Genomic DNA, 18,139 nt, shown 5'->3' with positions numbered 1-18,139 from the left:
ATTCTTGAAAATATCTATCGCCGCGCGCGCGTGTGAGGGAGAGAGATACGTCTCTGCCTCAGCCACGCAGAAATGTCATGTGTTAGGGTGACGAAGATAAAGTTTGCATGCATCTAGAAACAATTTAAGTCAAGTATTGATTCGGCCCAATACCTTTAAACCTTACTAAGAGTTTGGTTTAGACACGCACGATTTTTAGTTGCCTCAAATAAATTAATATTCCCCATGATGTTTTAGTGGCCCTTGCATTGCATAAATGCTATGAAAGATATGCCCCTTTAAAACCTTGCACAGCCTCCAGTAGTCTTGCTCCATATGAGAAGGTACTCCATCAGGAGCGTCAGCAACATGAACTCACCACCCAGTTCTATCAAGCGCTACAACTACTTCTCCCAGCTTGTCATAAACAATTCTGTTCTCACTGCTGCTGTGCTAACTGGAACCATCTTCTTGCTGAAAGCCGCTCAACTTGGCCCTGCCCAGCTTCTCGCATGGTTCCATTCAGTGCGGCATGCCCACCTGTTCTCAGTCACCTTCCTTGCAATTGCCCTAGGTACCCTCTACCTCATGCAGCGCTCTCGCAGCGTCTACCTTGTGGACTATGCCTGCTTCCGCCACACATCCGATTGCCGCATCCCCTTAGCCTCTTTCGTCGAACACGCTCGCCAAGTGCCATCCACCGACGACAAAAGCATCCAGTTCATGAAGCGCATGCTTGAGAACTCCGGTATCGGTGACCAGAGCTACCTCCCAACTGCTACCCACTACATCCCGCCATCTCACACGTTGAGCGATGCCCGCGACGAGGCTGAGCAGGTTATGTTCTCATCCATTGATGACTTGTTTGCTAGGACAGGCATCAGCCCTGAGGCAGTTGACATAGTCGTCACGAACTGCACGGTTTTCAGTCCAGTGCCATCTCTAGCTGACATGATCGTGAGCAAATACAAGCTGCGAAGTGACGTCCGTAGCGTCCACATCTCCGGGATGGGGTGCAGTGCTGGGATGATCGCAGTGGAAGCCGTGAAAAGCCTCCTGCAGGTCGCCCCCCAGGGCGCGCATGCACTGGTGGTGTCCACGGAGATCGTCTCGTTTCTCAAGTTCTACACTGGGAGGAACCTTTCAATGTTGCTACCAAACGTCCTGTTTCGCATGGGTGGGGCTGCAGTGCTACTGTCCACATCTAGGTCTAAGTCCCGCTTCAAGCTCATGCACACCGCACGCACAATCACAGCCGCCCAAGATAGGTCTTACCAGTGTGCATTCCAGCAGGAGGATGACAAGGGTGAGGTTGGAGTCAACCTGTCCAGAGACCTTGTGGCTGTTGCTGGTGACACGCTGCAGGCCAACATAACGGCAATAGGGTCCCTGGTTCTCCCGTTGTCGGAGCAGCTGCAGTTCGTGCTCTCACTGATAGCGTGTAAGTTGCTGATGAACAGAAAGATGAAGCCCTACGTTCCTGTCTTCCGGATGGCCTTCGAGCACTTCTGCATCCATGCTGGTGGGCGAGCGGTGATTGATGCTGTCCAGCGCAGCCTTCGTCTGTCAGATGAGGACGTTGAGCCATCGCGGATGACGCTGCACAGGTTTGGGAACACGTCGAGCAGCTCGGTTTGGTATGAGCTTGGGTACATAGATGCTAAGGTTCGGATGCGGAAGGGCGATCGAGTGTGGATGATTGGGTTTGGATCAGGGTTCAAGTGCAATAGCGTCGTGTGGCAGTGCATCCAGTCTCATAGCAACCTCGACGGACCTTGGGCTGGTTGCATTCATAGGTACCCTGTAGGCACAACCAAAGTGGCCAGGTGAATGCTTTGGTCGAGGTTTAAGATAAGGGTCTTGTGTTGTGAACTGTGGGTGTCCTGGTTATACATGCAGAGGCTGAGAGTGTCTCAAGGTCTTTGTAGCAGCTCGATGTAAAGATTTTGAATTCAATAAAACTTCCTTTATCGAAAAACAAAACCCAATTTTAATGCAAGTATATATCTCTAAAACTTCGATGTTTAAGTATGAAATAATAGAAATTTCATTCATAATATGTCTTACATATTCTTTAGCAATTCCAATTTATTTTGAGAAAACGATTCCTTGATGTCTGATTCTAATAAGATTTTTTTTTTGTTTTTTGTTAGAGTCCTAGCTAAACGAACCATGGTTTCTATAGGAACCTAGAACTTTCGAAAAGCATTGCCGTCAAAAAATAACTAAATATTTTTATTACAAGTGGTCATATTAGAATTGATGGCTGTTTGGTAAAAATGGCTGCGGCAGCAGCACTTCCATAAGTTCCATTGCTGCATCAATTCAAAAATTGGTGGGAACAAAGAGATGCAGCAAAACTATCCAAACACGCGCTCATGTAGCTACCAACTCTTTATCAAAAATGTAGAAAAAGCCACTGAAATGCATATTGCACGGAAGAGCATATAGGGCACATAACTCACAGTATTGCAGTGCTACCTTAGTTGACGTCAACAACAAAATTTTTACTATAATCAACATGAAGATGGTGTGGGCTTCTATAGAAGCTGTCCATAATATTTTTTGAGGAAGAGAAGGAAAAAGAAAAGAGAAATACCACTATTGCGGAAAACAAAAAAAAGAGGGAACTATTCAAGAACAAAGACGTATGAATTAAAAGGAATCGGTGCTCGTAGACTAAGAGTGAGAGGGTTTCAATTAGACAAACTTAAAATCTTAATCTTAACCTTTGGCTCAAACTAAATCATACAAAATATAATCTAGAACATGCTATATATCTAGATGTGCAACTATATTTCATCTGGTGTGAAACCCTCATCCCAAAAGAAATTTTGCAATCTATTGTCAATCCTAGAAAGATACTACACTAAGAAAGTAAAGGCACACAAGTTGCAAGTATGAAATGTAGAAAGGTAAAGGAGGGGATGAGAGGAAGTAAACTCTTGATATGAGGATTTATCCCATGGTATCGGTAGGCACTAAACCACCTCTAGTCCATGTTTTGAAGTATTCACAAAGAGTATTGCTTCCCGGGCACCAAGTCTCTTCCGGAACTCCCCTTAACTTTCCACAAAGACTCGGCCACTAAGGCTCACGCCAAGTCCTCCGGTCACCTTGACGCCGCCTTCGCTACGGAGCTTCCCACGAAGAAGGAGTCTCCTCGTTCCCTGCACAAAGTCATCGTTGCTGCTCCACACCAAGCTGGAAGATCGAAGACTTGCTGATGAGTCAAAAAACTCCAAGGGGCCGGCACACCAAGATTACAGCGGTGATTCACTCTAGAACCATGCGCAAGGCAGCAACATCTTGCTCTCTCACTCTTTCTAGATCTAACCTAACACTAACACTCACATAGCATGTGCTAAAGTCTACTGATATGATTAATAAGCATTTGGGTAGCTTGGAGGAGTCTGGTTGTTTCTCACGAACTCCGTAACGCTACTCCGGTCGGTTCATCGCGGAATCAACATGTTACGACATTTAGTGTGTGGCTGGGAAAGGATAACAGAGGGGGTGGTTGTGGGCCCAAAGTGCCAGTGACCACAAGTTAACAGATTTTAACGGAAGTGGCGAGCATGGGAATGCAAATTTAAAACAGTGACAGTGAAGGGAAGTAAAAAAATTTGATGGCATTAAAGAGATCCATGTAAATTTCAGTGGTAATGAGAGAATTTACTCTTGTTCCCTAATTAATATATACTCCTACTCCGTAGATGCTGAACCTCTTATTAGGCATTATTGTTGCAAGTGAGTAGACGGATATGGGAATTGAGGAGAGCGACCCCAGACTTAAAATTCGAATGGAGGACCAAATCGCAGGCAGAGTTCATGTTTATGCCATTTTTAGGAAGGAGCGACCTAGGGAACGAACTTCATATAAAGCACTTTGCTCATTTTTCAGGTTTACTAATACAGACAAATTATTTAAATTTGGTAATAAACTAATAATACATATGAATGTATTCATAACCCAATTTGGTTAAGGGGACAGACTAATGTGTCCCACCCCTGGCTGATCCATGAACTCCTGTCTCTCCGGTGTCTTGGCATAATTTGTTCCAATACCAATGCACAAGCTGCTTCCTGATGGTCCCGATAGGTTACTTGAAGAATAGAGATCGGTCCTTAAACTTGTCATGTTGTGTTATTCCGGTCCCCGAACTTAAAAAATACATATTTGGCTTCCTAAATTTAGCTTTAGATGTCATTCCAGTCCTCAAACTCGCAAATTGCATATTTGACTCCCTAAACTTTTCGTCGAGTGTACACCTTCTTTCTTCCCATAGGCATGGCTCTCGCCGTTATTCGCAACACAATCTTCGAGCTCCTTCCCTATAATGTCTCCCTCCCGTTGCAAGCATTGGCGAGAGTTTGATCCCACCTCATCATCTAACAACAAGTATTGCTAATTGCTTTGATGTTGGCGATGGGCACCTCACATTAGGTTGACGTGGCCAACATGGTGATAGTTTGACAAATAATTTGTATGAAGGAATAATTATGAATGTTTTTTCATGGGAATCTAATAAACTCAACTTGTATTGTTAATTTTTAGATATTGATGGTTAAATTAAACCATGGACCTAGATGATATGCATCCGAACTCAAATTTAGAGAGTCAAATATATAATTTTTTTTATTTAGGGACCTGGATGATACCCAAATTAAGTTTAGGGAGTCAAATATGCAAGTTACAAGTTCGGGGACCCGAACGACACTCGAAGCTAAGTTTAGGGAGCCAAATATGCATTTTACGAGTTCGGGGATTGGGATGACACGGCTTGATAAGTTTTGAGGATCGCTGATGTACTTTACTCTGAAGAATATTATGAGTTTTAATTTTTCTTATACAGGCTCAAAGGCCCGTTTAATTTCACAGAAACACAACATGATGATATCATAGCTAAGTACAGCTGAATGGGGCATTAAGATAAGTCTGCAAACTGATGGGCGCAAAATTATAAAGACTTGACATTACTACTTATTGGTGACTTTTGAGTTTCTGTGTTTGCTGCAACATGCTTTACGAATATTAAGGAATATGCACTGGATAACGATGGATGCAGCCTGCCCAAGGTCCATCTTCATTGCTGGCAGGAACGATGCACTCCCATACTGCACTGTTACACTTGAATCCGGACCCAAATCCAATCATCCATACCCGGTCACCCTTGCGCATGCGGCGCTTGGCCTCTACGTATGCCAACTCGTACCACAGGGAGCTGCTGGATGTGTTGCCGAATCGATGCAGTGTCATCCTGGATGGCTCAACATGCTCATCCGACAGGCGCAGGCTGCGTTGGATCCCATCGATCACCGCCCGCCCGCCTGCGTGGACGCAGATGTGCTCGAACCCTGTGAGCAAGTTCGGCATGCGCACCTTCTTCCTCATCTTGAAAAGCTTTCGTGACGCGAGGGACAGCGCGAACAGCAGCTTCTCGGAGACCGGAAGGATGAGCGGCGCGACCGTGGTGATGTTGGTTTCGAATGTGTTGGAAGCGACGGCTATGAGGTCGGTGGAGAGGTTGACCCCTGTGTTCCCCTTGTCGTCCTCTTCCTGAAAGATGCACCGGTAAGATCTATCGTCTCCTGCAGTGAGTGTCCGTATGATGTGCTTGAGCCTGAATCTGGCCTTCGCCGGTGACGTCGACAACAGCACGGCAGCTCCACCCATCCGGAACAAGCAGTATGGAAGCAGCATAGCTCTCTCGTTTCCAAGATAGTAGTTGGGTGTCAGGGTTTCTGTAGATACGACCAATGCTCGTGCACCCTGGGGCATGGCCTGCAGCAGGTTCTTCGCAAGATCTATCGAGATTAACCCGGCGCTACACCCCATCCCAGACAGATGGATGCTGAGGATGTCGCTACGCATCTTGTACTTGCTTGCAATCATATCTGCCATAGATGGTGTTGGGCTGAATCCGCTGCAGTTTACGACAACGGCGTCAATGGTGGTAGGATCAATGCCTGTCTTGGCAAACAGATCATCGATGGCGGAGAAGATGACAAGCTCAACCTCCTTGCGAGCAGCCTCCAGCGTACTGTACTTGTAACCTTCAATGTAGAAGCTCATTGGAGGCAGGCTCGTCTCCTCACCAAGGCCCGATCTCTCGAGAAGGCGTGTCAGGAAACGGACACTACGCTCGCTGAACTGGCTTACCTGGCGGACATGCTCGGCGAAACTGGCGGAGGGAACACGGTAGTTGTATGGGGGGCGGAAGCAAGCGTAGTCGACGAGGTACACCGTGCGCGGACGCTGCAGGATGTACACAGTCACCGCGGTGGCCAAGAACAATCCGATCAGCAAGATGTGGTGTGAATGGTTGAGGGCTTGGATTCGATCAGTGAGACCATTAGGGTTGCTTCTTGCCATCACAGCGATGGCTGCAACTGTGAGCGACATTGAGACTACCAGGAGGAAGTTGTCTACAGTCTTGGTGTAGAAGATTTTGAGGCACTTTTGAATCGGTGATGAACTCATGCTGGATCCTGTATGTGAAGAAGTGTTGTGGAGGTGAGAATGGGGAGGATTGGCCAGTGGCCGGAGTGCGAGAGAATTTAAAGTCGGCGGAACAAATGAGTGTTGTTTTACATGCGGAAGTGGACACCAAACACTGAATTGAATTGAAGTTACTTGCCAACCATTTTCTTTCTTTTCCTTTTCATGTTCGTACCACTGGAATGCACTAAAGAGGTGTCCAGTACGTATGCATGGTCCACAGTTTATTGTTTCGTTTAAATTCACGTGCATGCAATCTGTTTAGGTGATGTTGCGTATTGTCAACAATTTATATGGTCTATGAACTAAGAACTTCAAAAATTTTAGTTATATATAAAACTCATACCATCTTACTATTATTAATTAGAGCCTACTTTTGAAACCTCCACGTGAAGCCACATAGAATCCTAGAATTCTAAATAGATATTTAAAAAATAGAGAAATTCTACAAATTCTCATAAAAATTAGAAACATCTCACCATCAATCCGGCAACTCTAATCGCAATAGTCATTGGATCTGTTATCGTCCCTAATAAATTATCTCACATCTAAATTATCTCACATCTGCCATTATGAAAATAGACTAAGTAACCCCTAAACATATATCTAAATTACCCACCTCTGTCATTAAAAAAATCTAAAGTAACCTCTATGCCATTATAAAAATAGTGCAAACAACCCCCTAAATTTGCATATAAACTATTCATTTATATTATTAAAAGTTAAAGTAACCATTAAATCTGAATCTAAATTAAATAATTATAAAAAATATTAAAGTGCACCAATATAGAATTCTAAATTACTATTTCTATCATTATTAATATATTATTTATGTTATTATTTATATAAAAATACTACCGACTATATGTGTCATCATGTATTCATGTATGATGGTTCATAAACAAATGGTTCAATTAAATATATAGCAAACACACATGAAGATGTGATGCAAAATAAAATCTATTGCAACTAGATAATGATAAATATGTATTTTAGAGTATGTGTTAGAATATTTAATAGATAAAAGAGGACGTGAGATAGATAATTATAATTATTAGTTATAAGTCTAATTTTTATATTAATTCTAATTAGCACGTGCGGGAGCACGGGTTGATAGGCTGGTTCCAGTAATTATTAAGAAGCTAGTTTCTCCGTAGATTTGTTATAGATAAAAATAAGACAATACAATATTTTATTGCGTATAAAAATACTGCACTACATTATATAGTCTTTTATAGCCAGTTATAACCTCGAGAGCAATCATTATTGTCAGGAAAAGTCTAGTTTACGTTATGAAACTATCGCAAAAGTCTGATTTCAATATTCAACTATAAAACTGAACAACAAGGAAAATCTAGTGTCGAAACCGGACAAATTTATCCCTTTTGATAGTTTCAAAGTGGTTTTGTATTTTCTGAAAAAATAAAAATTCTAGTTAGATATAAAAAATCAAAACCAATTTATTTTAAATTAAAAAAATATGAAACTAGTATCAAATTTTTTCTAAAAAATTAATGTTGCTCTATTTATATGTTTATTTAAAAATAATAGACATAACTACAAGCAAACAAATACTAGGAACATGAAAAATTGGATCCGGATATCTGGCAAGTAAAGTGCCAATGGACATGTTACATTGTTTAGAAAAAATACTAGCACATGTTTCATTTTTTTATTTAAAATGAATTATTTGTGGATTTTTTAGTTTAAACTTGAATATTTTTTATTTTCATAAAATGGAATACCGCCTTCAAAACCGCTTAAAGTGCTAAATTTGTCTGAATTTGGCAGTTGGATGGCCTCCGTTATCCGATTTTATAGTTAAATGTTGAAAATCAGACTTTTGCGATAGTTCGGGTTGTAAACTTCATGGCATAAAAATGTTGTAATGCAGTCTGGAGGGCAATCGACTTAATATATGTTTTAAATGATCCCTCTTTTATACTGAATGACATTTTAATGCTATTATTATAGTTGCCCATAAACCTAACACAAATTTTTAAGCTTGAAATCATTATAACCAATTATAAAAAAATCGTTGTACAATATTTTTAATTGGTTGCATGATTTAAAACTAAAAGGAAAACAAGTGCCCTGTTGTACACTAATTGCGCCTGTACATTGTACCAATTGCCGTTGACTTGCTAAGCAGTATAGGCCGACTCAAAGCATGCAATGTGTTGCTAAGAGATTCGGTGACCATTTGCAACATGTACGAAGGAAGTTGGAAATCCATTCTGCAGCGAGTAAGCCAGCGGAACATGTTGGAGCAAATTTCACGTGCACGTGAAATCCAATGTAGGAACTGCTGCGGGACAGGGAAACATTGAAACGTGATTGGAAATATGAGGCATGTGCATGTTTAATAGTCCCAGGCTATTTCCATTTCATACTGTCCAACTACTTGTCTACAAGTCACCGTTGGAGAAATATCTTTTCAATATTAAATAGTAGAAGTTTATTTTCAATGTGATATTTGTACATAACATCTTTTATTCTTTTTAATTCACATAAAATATGAAACTAGTACCAAATCTTTTTTAATTTTTTTTAAAATGTAATCTATCTGTTGTTGCTCTATTTGTATCTTATTTATTTAAAAATAATAAGCATAACTATAAGCAAACAAATACTAGAAAAATACTAGAAACATGAAAAAAAGTTGATCCGGATAACCGAATCTAAATATTCCTACCTAATGTATCAGGACGGTTATTTTAATAATTCTAATGAGTTATTTTCGAATTTGGAATCGCATAAAAAAATCTATATTATGCTCACTCAAGCAAAGTAGATGTAGATAGGGGCTTATACCCTCAAAAAAAAATACACTAGCTTCTTAAATGAAAACGTAAAAGAAAAGATTTTTTGTTACGTCGGGATATAATTTTCCAGAAGAACCAATGTCCGTTAGGCACTTCGACATCAATTTCAATCTGATTAGATATGTCATTGAAACAAATCTGTTTTGTCTCTGTTTTATTTTCGGATGATAAGGATGAGCCAGCCGATCCTAACATAATTTTGGAGGAGCCGGACGACGAAGCCTCAAAATCTGATAAGGATGTCTCCGACGCGACCGGACTGCAACTAGATTTTCTTTAGGGGTCAAGAGGGGGAAAAAAATATATGCAAGTAGAATGCCAATTGATAGGTTATATTTTTTAGAAAAATACTAGTACATGTGTTGACATCAAAATTTGATAAGATTCTTAGAGAATTCAGTTAAGGAAAAAAATCAATCAGCCAATGAAAATTTATCCAAAAGAGACCGAGTTAAATAAGAAATCATGAAAACCACAACATGCCAGTTTAAATTTATCTATTAATAAGGCAGAGTCGGTTATTTTTCTTTTATCTTTAGGAAAGTTTGTGTCGTGTCCAACAAGTACTAGTATCCACCCTATGTATATAAATATGTACACCCAGGGTTATTGTAATTAATCTCTCGATCAATTCATCAACTCTATTTTTTCTTAGCTCAACGCCAACTTCTAGGAGTAGGAGTAATGTAACTTCCCAACAACTTCTTTGGTGAATAAGGTTGCATCGCCTTGAACTCCGGTTCACTTGCAAGCATCACCATTACCATGTGCTCTAGACTTTAATTACTGGTGCATCGCTATAATTTTGTCTAGTTCATCTACAAGTTATCGATTCCTACCGTATCTTGTAAGACTGCATCATTCGACCTCTTGCTAGATCTGATAGAGTTATCTTGGCCTTATTTAGATCTATCGGGTTATATCTATTGAATCTGTTGCTTAGTTGCTTGGAAAAGATTGGTTTAATTAATAAAACCATCAGATTAGTTCTCATTAGTTGATAGTTTCTTATCTTTATCTTGAGCTTTACTAGGTCTTTATCAAACTTTTATCTTGCCGCATTTAGATTCATCGGCGAGTGACTTTTGAGTCTACCACCCTGCTGCCAACGTTGTCTCGGTTAGGTCCGATCCATGCTAGATTAATTGTTATCAGCTTGCTGGTCCTATTTATGATGATTTATTTGTTCGGCGATCATTCAATTTGTTAATTATATTTGTCGGCCGATGGGTGTCTAAATGTTTAATTATCGCATCGAGCATTAGTCATCGGATTAGTCATTTGTTTTGTGTACTTCAACCTTATCATATGGTCGACAGATCTTCATATATTTTATTTATCCAAGTGTCATACTGGCTTAGCATTATAATTCTATTAATTGGCTGATATGACGTCGTTACACACCTTGTCTGTTGAATGATCAAACTGACCGGTACGCGTGAACCTCAAGAAGCTAAGAATCTGCACTGGAGCTAAACAGATCTTCCAAACCGGAGGGTTGCGCGTGAGGAGTCATCGGATCAATTTTTTGCGGCAACAACTTATTTCTTATTTTTATTTAAAATGAATTAGTTATGAATTTTTTAGTTTATATTTGAATATTTTTAATTTTCATAAAATGGAATACTGCCTTCAAAACCACCCAATGGGCTAAATTTATCCGGTTTTAGCAGTTGGATGGCTTCTGTTATCCGGTTTTATAGTTAAATGTTGGAAATGAGACTTTTGTGATAGTTCAAGGGTGTAAACTTTATAGCACGAAAATATTGTAATGCAGTTTGGAGGCGATCAGCTTAATGTACATTTTATTTATACTGAAAGACATTTTAATGCTATTATTATAGTTGCCCATAAACCTAACACAAACTTTTAAGCTCAAAATCATTATAACCAATTATAAAAACACAACAGAGTAAAAATATTGTTGTACAAAAGCTTATGGTTTCTCAGTGCAAAGGCTTTTACCGTCTCCAATGGAGTCGCTGTTCAAGGCTGTGGTATGGTGTTGTAAAAATTTTAAATACAAATATTTTTTTCTGATCTTCTACTATTTATTGTATTTTAGAATTTCCAGCCATGTAAGCGTATAGGTTGAAACGACATTAGTTTACTTATTATCAGAAACAGGGAATCCCTACAATCAACCAACTTTGAACAAAATTATTGGTGCGCTACAATCTCAGATGTCAGATTCAGTTATGTGATATGATTTTATTACCTCATTTGTGTTCCCTAATGAAGTTTAGCCCCGCCGTTGAAATGAAGAAGAGTAACACACTCTCCAAGTATCAGTGTCATTTATAATTCCAATCCGGTGAGGGATAGAATCACACCTTTCCATATCTGAATGTAAGTCTAGTTTCCACTGGTAATTATTAATTTACTAATTTGTGGCGTTGTAAGTTATAATGAAGGCTATAACTGCTGATAATTACGTACCAAATGGAAATCGTTGTGTCTTTTAGTGTTAAAAAAAACAAGACGCATAACGCTCCAGGAGTTGACATCTCACACATGAAATTTGTGTTGTCAAGTAGCATAAGTTTGCAATCAAAGGGGTTGGCAGGCTAACTAGAATCTATTGCCCATAATATAAGCTACTATAACCAACAGTACAGCTTTCACTAAATGATTGTGCAACTACTTCCTAGAATCTAGCGACAGCAGCAAGGCGATGCTGTTAGAATCATCTAATTGAGCAGGAGGTTTCTTATGGCATCACTAGGAATGGATATATGAACGCGGATATCCGAAATATCCGATATTTGTATCCGCTTAAACATCAATATGGATATTCGTGTACGTATTTGAATTTAATGTGGTAGTAAAGTGGATACATCCGAATCAAATTTTTATTATTTTTCTCTATCCAATTCCACATCCGTATTCGACTATCGGTACATACAGACAGGGTACCTCCTGCTAGTGTGTCCAACCCGAACCTCGCACTAAGCCTTTGGGTGACGGGGCGTACGGCCCGGGCCTGACGGCTGGGGTCACGGTCCCCGGACCTCCCCCCATGCTCTGGCAGGTCCGGCGCCTCCATGAGCCCACGAGGACAAGACGCACAGGAACGGCTACCACAGGCCCGGTCCACCGCAGGGTGGTCTGGGCCCCTACGTGTGGAAGCCAGACCCCCAGAGGGCCTGCGCGCCTGCGCCAGATGGTGCGGCCCGGACCTCCCTTCCCACCGGGGAGGAGGTCCGGTGCCGCCACGTGCCCCTGAGGAAGCGGCTGCTAAGCTAGCCCTGCCACGTGTCCGGTGGCAGCCAGCCTTCTGCGGGAAGCCAGTCCAACTAACGCATTAAATGTGGGTAGATGGGGTGTGCGTGCCCGAGACAGGGCATGGGCTGCCCACTGACACGTTGGGCAGGTATACTGACACCACGGTAAGCCCGTCTGATACCGAGGCGGCGCGTCGCATCACCACACTGTGTACGTAGACGGACGGCGTGTAGTCACATCACAACGCCGCGCGGATGAGCAAAGAGTAATTATGATCTGCTGCAGGAGGGCCGCGGCGTGCGCTGTTACAGTGCGTGCGGAGGCTACGGCACGGCAGGTCAACATAGCCCCTTCGCCTGTCAGCGGGAACTGTGACCCAACAGTGTCAGCACGTCCCCCACTGTGCATGTCACTGGCAGCAGACCCTGTGCAGGCGAGACGGCACAAGATCAAATCAAGACCGAGGATACGCACGGGAGCCGGAGAGGAAGATTTCCAAATTTGTAGCATTCAAGACTCCAATATGTACATTATTTAATATATTGTCGGGTCCACCTGTCGGGACCCCGCTTAGTGTATGCGCTCCCCTTGAGCCTATAAAAGTGAGAATGCGCACGCTAGAATACAGGTTCAAAAAAAAGCACACACAAGCTTTCCAAAGTCTCAGAGACACTCAGACTCACAAGCAATACAACACACAATGGATGTAGGGTTTTACGCTCCGGCGGCCTGAACCACTCTAAATCCCTTATGTGCTTTCCGTGTTCATACGCCTTTTGATCTAGCATTCCTTAGCTTCCCCCAAACTCATACTAAACTAGGATTAGGCTGGTGCATTCCGCCACCCGGCTGGAGAATTCCTCCGACAGACAATATCCGACAATATACGTATCCGTTTTCAATAAAAATATTTAAAAAATTATATTTATTTCCTATAACCAATATTATTAATTTTTATAATAAATATATAGGAATATTCTTGTTTTATCTATTTATGGATGAAATTACCTTTATAATTTTTATTATATATTAATGAAAAATTATTTATATATTTATTAAAAATATATTTTTATTTCTTTTTTATTTTTATTTATTTATTTATTAAAATATTTATTGATAAATAAGCTATTTTTAACTAGCTATCTTTATTGGTAGTTTTAGAAATAGATTTTATTTTGCATCACACCTCCACGTGTGTTTGATATATATTTAACTGAACCATTTGTTCGTGAATTAGTACTCTTATCTCTTCCATCATATATGAATATATGGTGACACATATCGTGGGTAGTATTTTTATATAAATAATAATATAATATATTAATAATGATAGAAATAGTAATTTATAATTTTATATTGGTGCACTTTAATATTTTATTATAACTATATAATTTGGATTCAGATTTAGTTGTTACTTTAACTTTTACTAATAATATAATTGGATAATTTATATGCAAATTTAGAGGGTTATTTGCATTTTTCTACAATGGCATAGGTGGGTAATTTACACGAAGATATGGGTTACTTTAGATTTTTTTTTATAATGGTAGAGGTCGGTAATTTAGATACATGCTTATATGGTTACTTTAGTCTATTTTCATAACGGCAGATGTGGGTAATTTATTAGGAAAAAATAACGGATCAATGACTATGATGATTAAGTTATCGGATTGATGGCCAGATATTTCTTATTTTTTTAAGAATTTCTCTATTTTTTAAGAGTGTCCACTTAGAATCCTAAGTGGTTTTATATGGAGGCTTAAAAAAACTTTCCAATTAGTAAGATTATTACAAGGCCCGACAAACAGTAAAAGAAAAAAAACGTGGAAGGAGAAGAGCCTAGGCCCGCTTATCATACGTGACATATCTTGAGGTCTTATAATTAAGTGGAAATATTTCCAATTGTGTTGTATGTTTCATATTTTAGGGCCCCTTTACGCATTTCGCACCGTGGCCTCCAATTCCTAGGTGTACAGAATTTCATGGCAGTTTGTAGTCTATGGCCTCTGTTATGTACCACTCAATTTCATGGTCTCCAGTTGATAACTCTTACTATGTAGGGAGGCATTATCATGTGCCAACTGCCAACTGAAGCCCCTTGTTCGGTTGCTGTCACTTTGAATTTTTAGGGAAAAATGTTTTAAAGATGTAGGGGTGCATCATATCAACAACCTTGCACTTACTAAAAAAAACATGTTCTTACAATCTCTTAATTGCGCTACGGAGTGTGTAGATTGCTGGAAAGGTCCGCAGCCTTTAAAACCCTTGGCCACCCTCAGCTTCTCGCCATGCTCACAACCGCCTACATCCTCGTTGCTGCACACAAATACTAGAGACAAGCAACATGATCTTGTCATCTTACATCAGGCACCTTAGATCAATCAGCCAACACGCTGTGAACAATATCACAGTAGTTGCCATTGCCATTCTACTCTCAACCATCTTCATCCTCGTGGCTGCACCTGCACGGCTTGGTTTCGCTGAGCACATCATCTTCCATCTCCACGCCACGCGACCCATCTACGTGTTGCTTGTTGCCTTACTACTACTACCATCAGCTGCAGCTGCCTTCTTCCTTGTGAACCGCTCACGCAGTGTGTATCTCGTCGACTATGCTTGCTTCAAGCCAATTTCCGAGTGCCGCGTTCCCCTGGCCATGTACACGGAGTACATGACGCACTTCATGCCGTTCCTTGATGACCGCAGCATCCGCTTCATAACACGCGTGCTCGACAACTCCGGCCTTGGTGAGGAAACCTGCTTGCCCCCCTCCATCCGGTGCATACCTCCGAGCTTTGGGTTCAGCCATGCCCGTGCCGAGGCCGAGCTAGTGGTCTTCTCAACAATCGATGACCTGTTCCGGAAGACATGCATCAGCCCAGCTGCAATCGATGCGCTGGTTGTGAACTGCTCCTTGTTCTCTCCAACACCATCCTACAGTGACATGATCATAAACAGGTACAAGCTTCGCAGTGACATCCGCAGCGTGCACCTCTCCGGCATGGGGTGCAGTGCCGGGCTCGTGTCCGTGGGGCTTGCGAGGAACCTGTTACAAGTCACACCACACGCCGCGTACGCATTGGTGGTGTCTACGGAGACAATCTCGAGCTTCTTGTACAAAGGGAGGAAGCGTGAAATGCATTTGCCGACCGTCCTGTTCCGCATGGGTGGGGCGGCGGCACTGCTATCAAATTCTAGGAGCAAGGCTCGATTCCGGCTCAAACACCTTCTGCGAACGATCACTAGCACCGAAAGCGCGTACCGGTCTGTGATACTAGATGAGGATGAGGAGGGGAACTTGGGGGTTAACCTTTCCAAGGACATCATCGGTGTCTCCGGCGATGCATTGAGGAGTGGCATCAGCTCCATTGGGCCCGTCATCCTCCCGGCATCAGAGAAGCTGATGTTCTTCCTTTCATGGATGGCACGGAAGGTTCTCGGTGGCAAGGTGCAACCCTATGTTCCAAACTTCTGCAAGGCGGTTGAGCACTTCTGCATTCACCCTGGTGGACCAGCAGTGATCAATGCCGTCCAAAAGAACCTGCGCCTGTCTGAAACCCTTGCCGAGCCGTCAAGAATGACACTCCACCGGTTTGGGAACACATCAAGCAGCTCTCTGTGGTACGAGCTAGCATACATCGAGGCGAAAGGTAAAATGCAGAGGCGGGATCGAGTGCTGATGATTGGCTTTGGTTCAGGGTACAAGTGCAACGTTGCTGTATGGGAGTGTATCCAACCATCATGTAGTGCTGATGGGCCATGGAGTCAGTGCATCCATCGGTACCCAATGAAAGCATAACCTCAGCTAAGCGCCGCACATGAGCTGAGGGTATGCAATGCCCAAGCCATCCGTCCTTGATGATTAATAAGATTAAACGACATGTAGATCCAATGCAATTATTTGGAGTGACACAATAATCCAAGTATTTGTATTAAATTAGTGAGTGTCTGTCTTGGAATTGCTTTGCACCAGTATAATATAATACTATTAATAATAACAATATATAGGATGATCGAGTGGACTTCCATTAACATTATGTTTGTTTACAGAACTATATTCTCCATACCGCTGCCAAGCACATGGTCACCTCATTTCAATGGGACTTTTTAAAAGTTTCGATCACAAAATGTTAAACTTGAAACTGAAAATTTAAAATATTTAAGTTCAATATACACTTTGTATTTTATAAAGATTAATGTAACATAGCTAAATGTATTTTGGCCGCCACCTCCTTGTCTGCCGTCAAGTTCACCATCTGTAGAGAACGAACGATGACCAGATGAAATGGGGATGGGGTCATTAAGAGCACTTGGAAATAGGGGATTTCAAGCGTTATCAGATTCATATAGCACTATTATCTGATCATGTGGCTACAGCTTACAGAGCACTCAAAACCAAACTCCTAGTAACGTAATCGGTTTGCAATGTAATCGGATCACACCCTGAAATTGCTGACCTAACAACCATCTAAGATAACAAAAAAATCAGAGGAGGGTGGATTATTGCGAAAGAAAAATTAGGTTTTTTAAACACTCTTCCCTAATTACAAACCAAACAACACCTCTGTTAGCACTTGGACATATATGACCGTTTGCTTCGTTGATAAAACTTGAATCGGCTAAAATCGGTGACTCCACGTCTCCACTTGTCCACGTTTACCAAGATTGTGTGCACATGATGCCCTCTAAAAACACAAGAAATATTTCTCCACGAAATCACCAAAGCCTAGATTAATACTCTTAATCTCAGATCTAATCCGCTCTTTGAATAATTATTAGAAAAACACGAGTCGTTAAATGGGGGCTCCTATATGCCTTCCCCAAGTTGGATAAGTGATCTATGTTTAAAGCCCCCAAAGCCCACCAAACTCATCTTCTTCCTCCGCTCCGGCATGCGGCTCTCGTCACTGCGCCGCCTGCCCACCACCCACCGCCGCCCACCATCCTCCGCCCGCCCTCTCATCCTCCGCCCCGGTCAGTGGCTCTCGCCGCCGCGTCGCCCGCCCACCGCCGCCTGGCCATCCTCCGCCCGCTCTCTCGTCCTCCGCCCAGGCCAGCGGCTCTCCCTGCCCACCACCCACCGCCGCCTTCGACCTCGCCGCTGGCCACCTTCTCCTCACCTCGCCAGCGGCCACCACCTACCAGGGATCCTACCTCGCCCGGTCCACCGCCGCCGCCGACCTCCTCTAGAGCCACCGGCTATTAGAAGCTCAGCAACCCGAACTCTAACCCCGCCACCTCAACCACCACTCGGCCGCTAGCGACCTCGCCGGCGGCCGTTCCCCCCACCTCCCACCCCTCGTCGGCGGCAGCTCCACCCCTCTCTCCTCCCCTAGCTCGCAGAGGTCAGCGCACGTGAGCGGCAGCACGAGATGAAGCGGCGGCCGGCGCGAGCGAGGAAAAAGGAGGAGATCGTGCGGTCCCGTGGGCTGCACGAACCTCAAATATCATCAGGTGGGTTAGCTTCCCTTGGGCCGAATCTCTCAACCTGGCCCACGCTGGCCACACCGGGCCGCGCGTTTGAACTCTGAACAAAGCTGGGCCACCATGCTGCTGGTGGTAGGCTGCTGTCCGCTGCTGGCTGGGCTGCAGACTTGCTTGCTGCTAT

At 42.4% G+C, this 18,139-nt stretch overlaps 3 protein-coding genes across 3 annotated transcripts; 2 read left to right on the top strand and 1 right to left on the bottom strand.

Moving 5' to 3' along the window:
* Positions 1-301: 301 nt before the first annotated feature.
* On the top strand, positions 302-1,939 carry LOC112889490 (3-ketoacyl-CoA synthase 5-like). Its single transcript, XM_025956164.1, has one exon. The coding sequence runs from the start codon at positions 316-318 to the stop codon at positions 1,807-1,809; it is 1,494 nt and encodes a 497-aa protein (XP_025811949.1). The 5' UTR covers positions 302-315; the 3' UTR covers positions 1,810-1,939.
* A 2,867-nt stretch (positions 1,940-4,806) lies between these two features.
* Positions 4,807-6,497, bottom strand: LOC112888505 (3-ketoacyl-CoA synthase 6-like). Its single transcript, XM_025954729.1, has one exon. The coding sequence runs from the start codon at positions 6,461-6,463 to the stop codon at positions 5,015-5,017; it is 1,449 nt and encodes a 482-aa protein (XP_025810514.1). The 5' UTR covers positions 6,464-6,497; the 3' UTR covers positions 4,807-5,014.
* Positions 6,498-14,832: 8,335 nt separating this feature from the next.
* LOC112889507 (3-ketoacyl-CoA synthase 5-like) lies at positions 14,833-16,431 on the top strand. Its single transcript, XM_025956197.1, has one exon. It carries the CDS (start codon positions 14,876-14,878, stop codon positions 16,328-16,330), a length of 1,455 nt encoding a protein of 484 aa, XP_025811982.1. The 5' UTR covers positions 14,833-14,875; the 3' UTR covers positions 16,331-16,431.
* Positions 16,432-18,139: the final 1,708 nt, after the last annotated feature.

The sequence above is a fragment of the Panicum hallii genome, chromosome 4, assembly GCF_002211085.1.
Source record: "Panicum hallii strain FIL2 chromosome 4, PHallii_v3.1, whole genome shotgun sequence".
Classification (NCBI taxonomy): Eukaryota; Viridiplantae; Streptophyta; class Magnoliopsida; order Poales; family Poaceae; genus Panicum; species Panicum hallii.
Note: the sequence above shows the minus strand (reverse complement) of the source record. Positions and strands in the feature narration are given on the sequence as shown.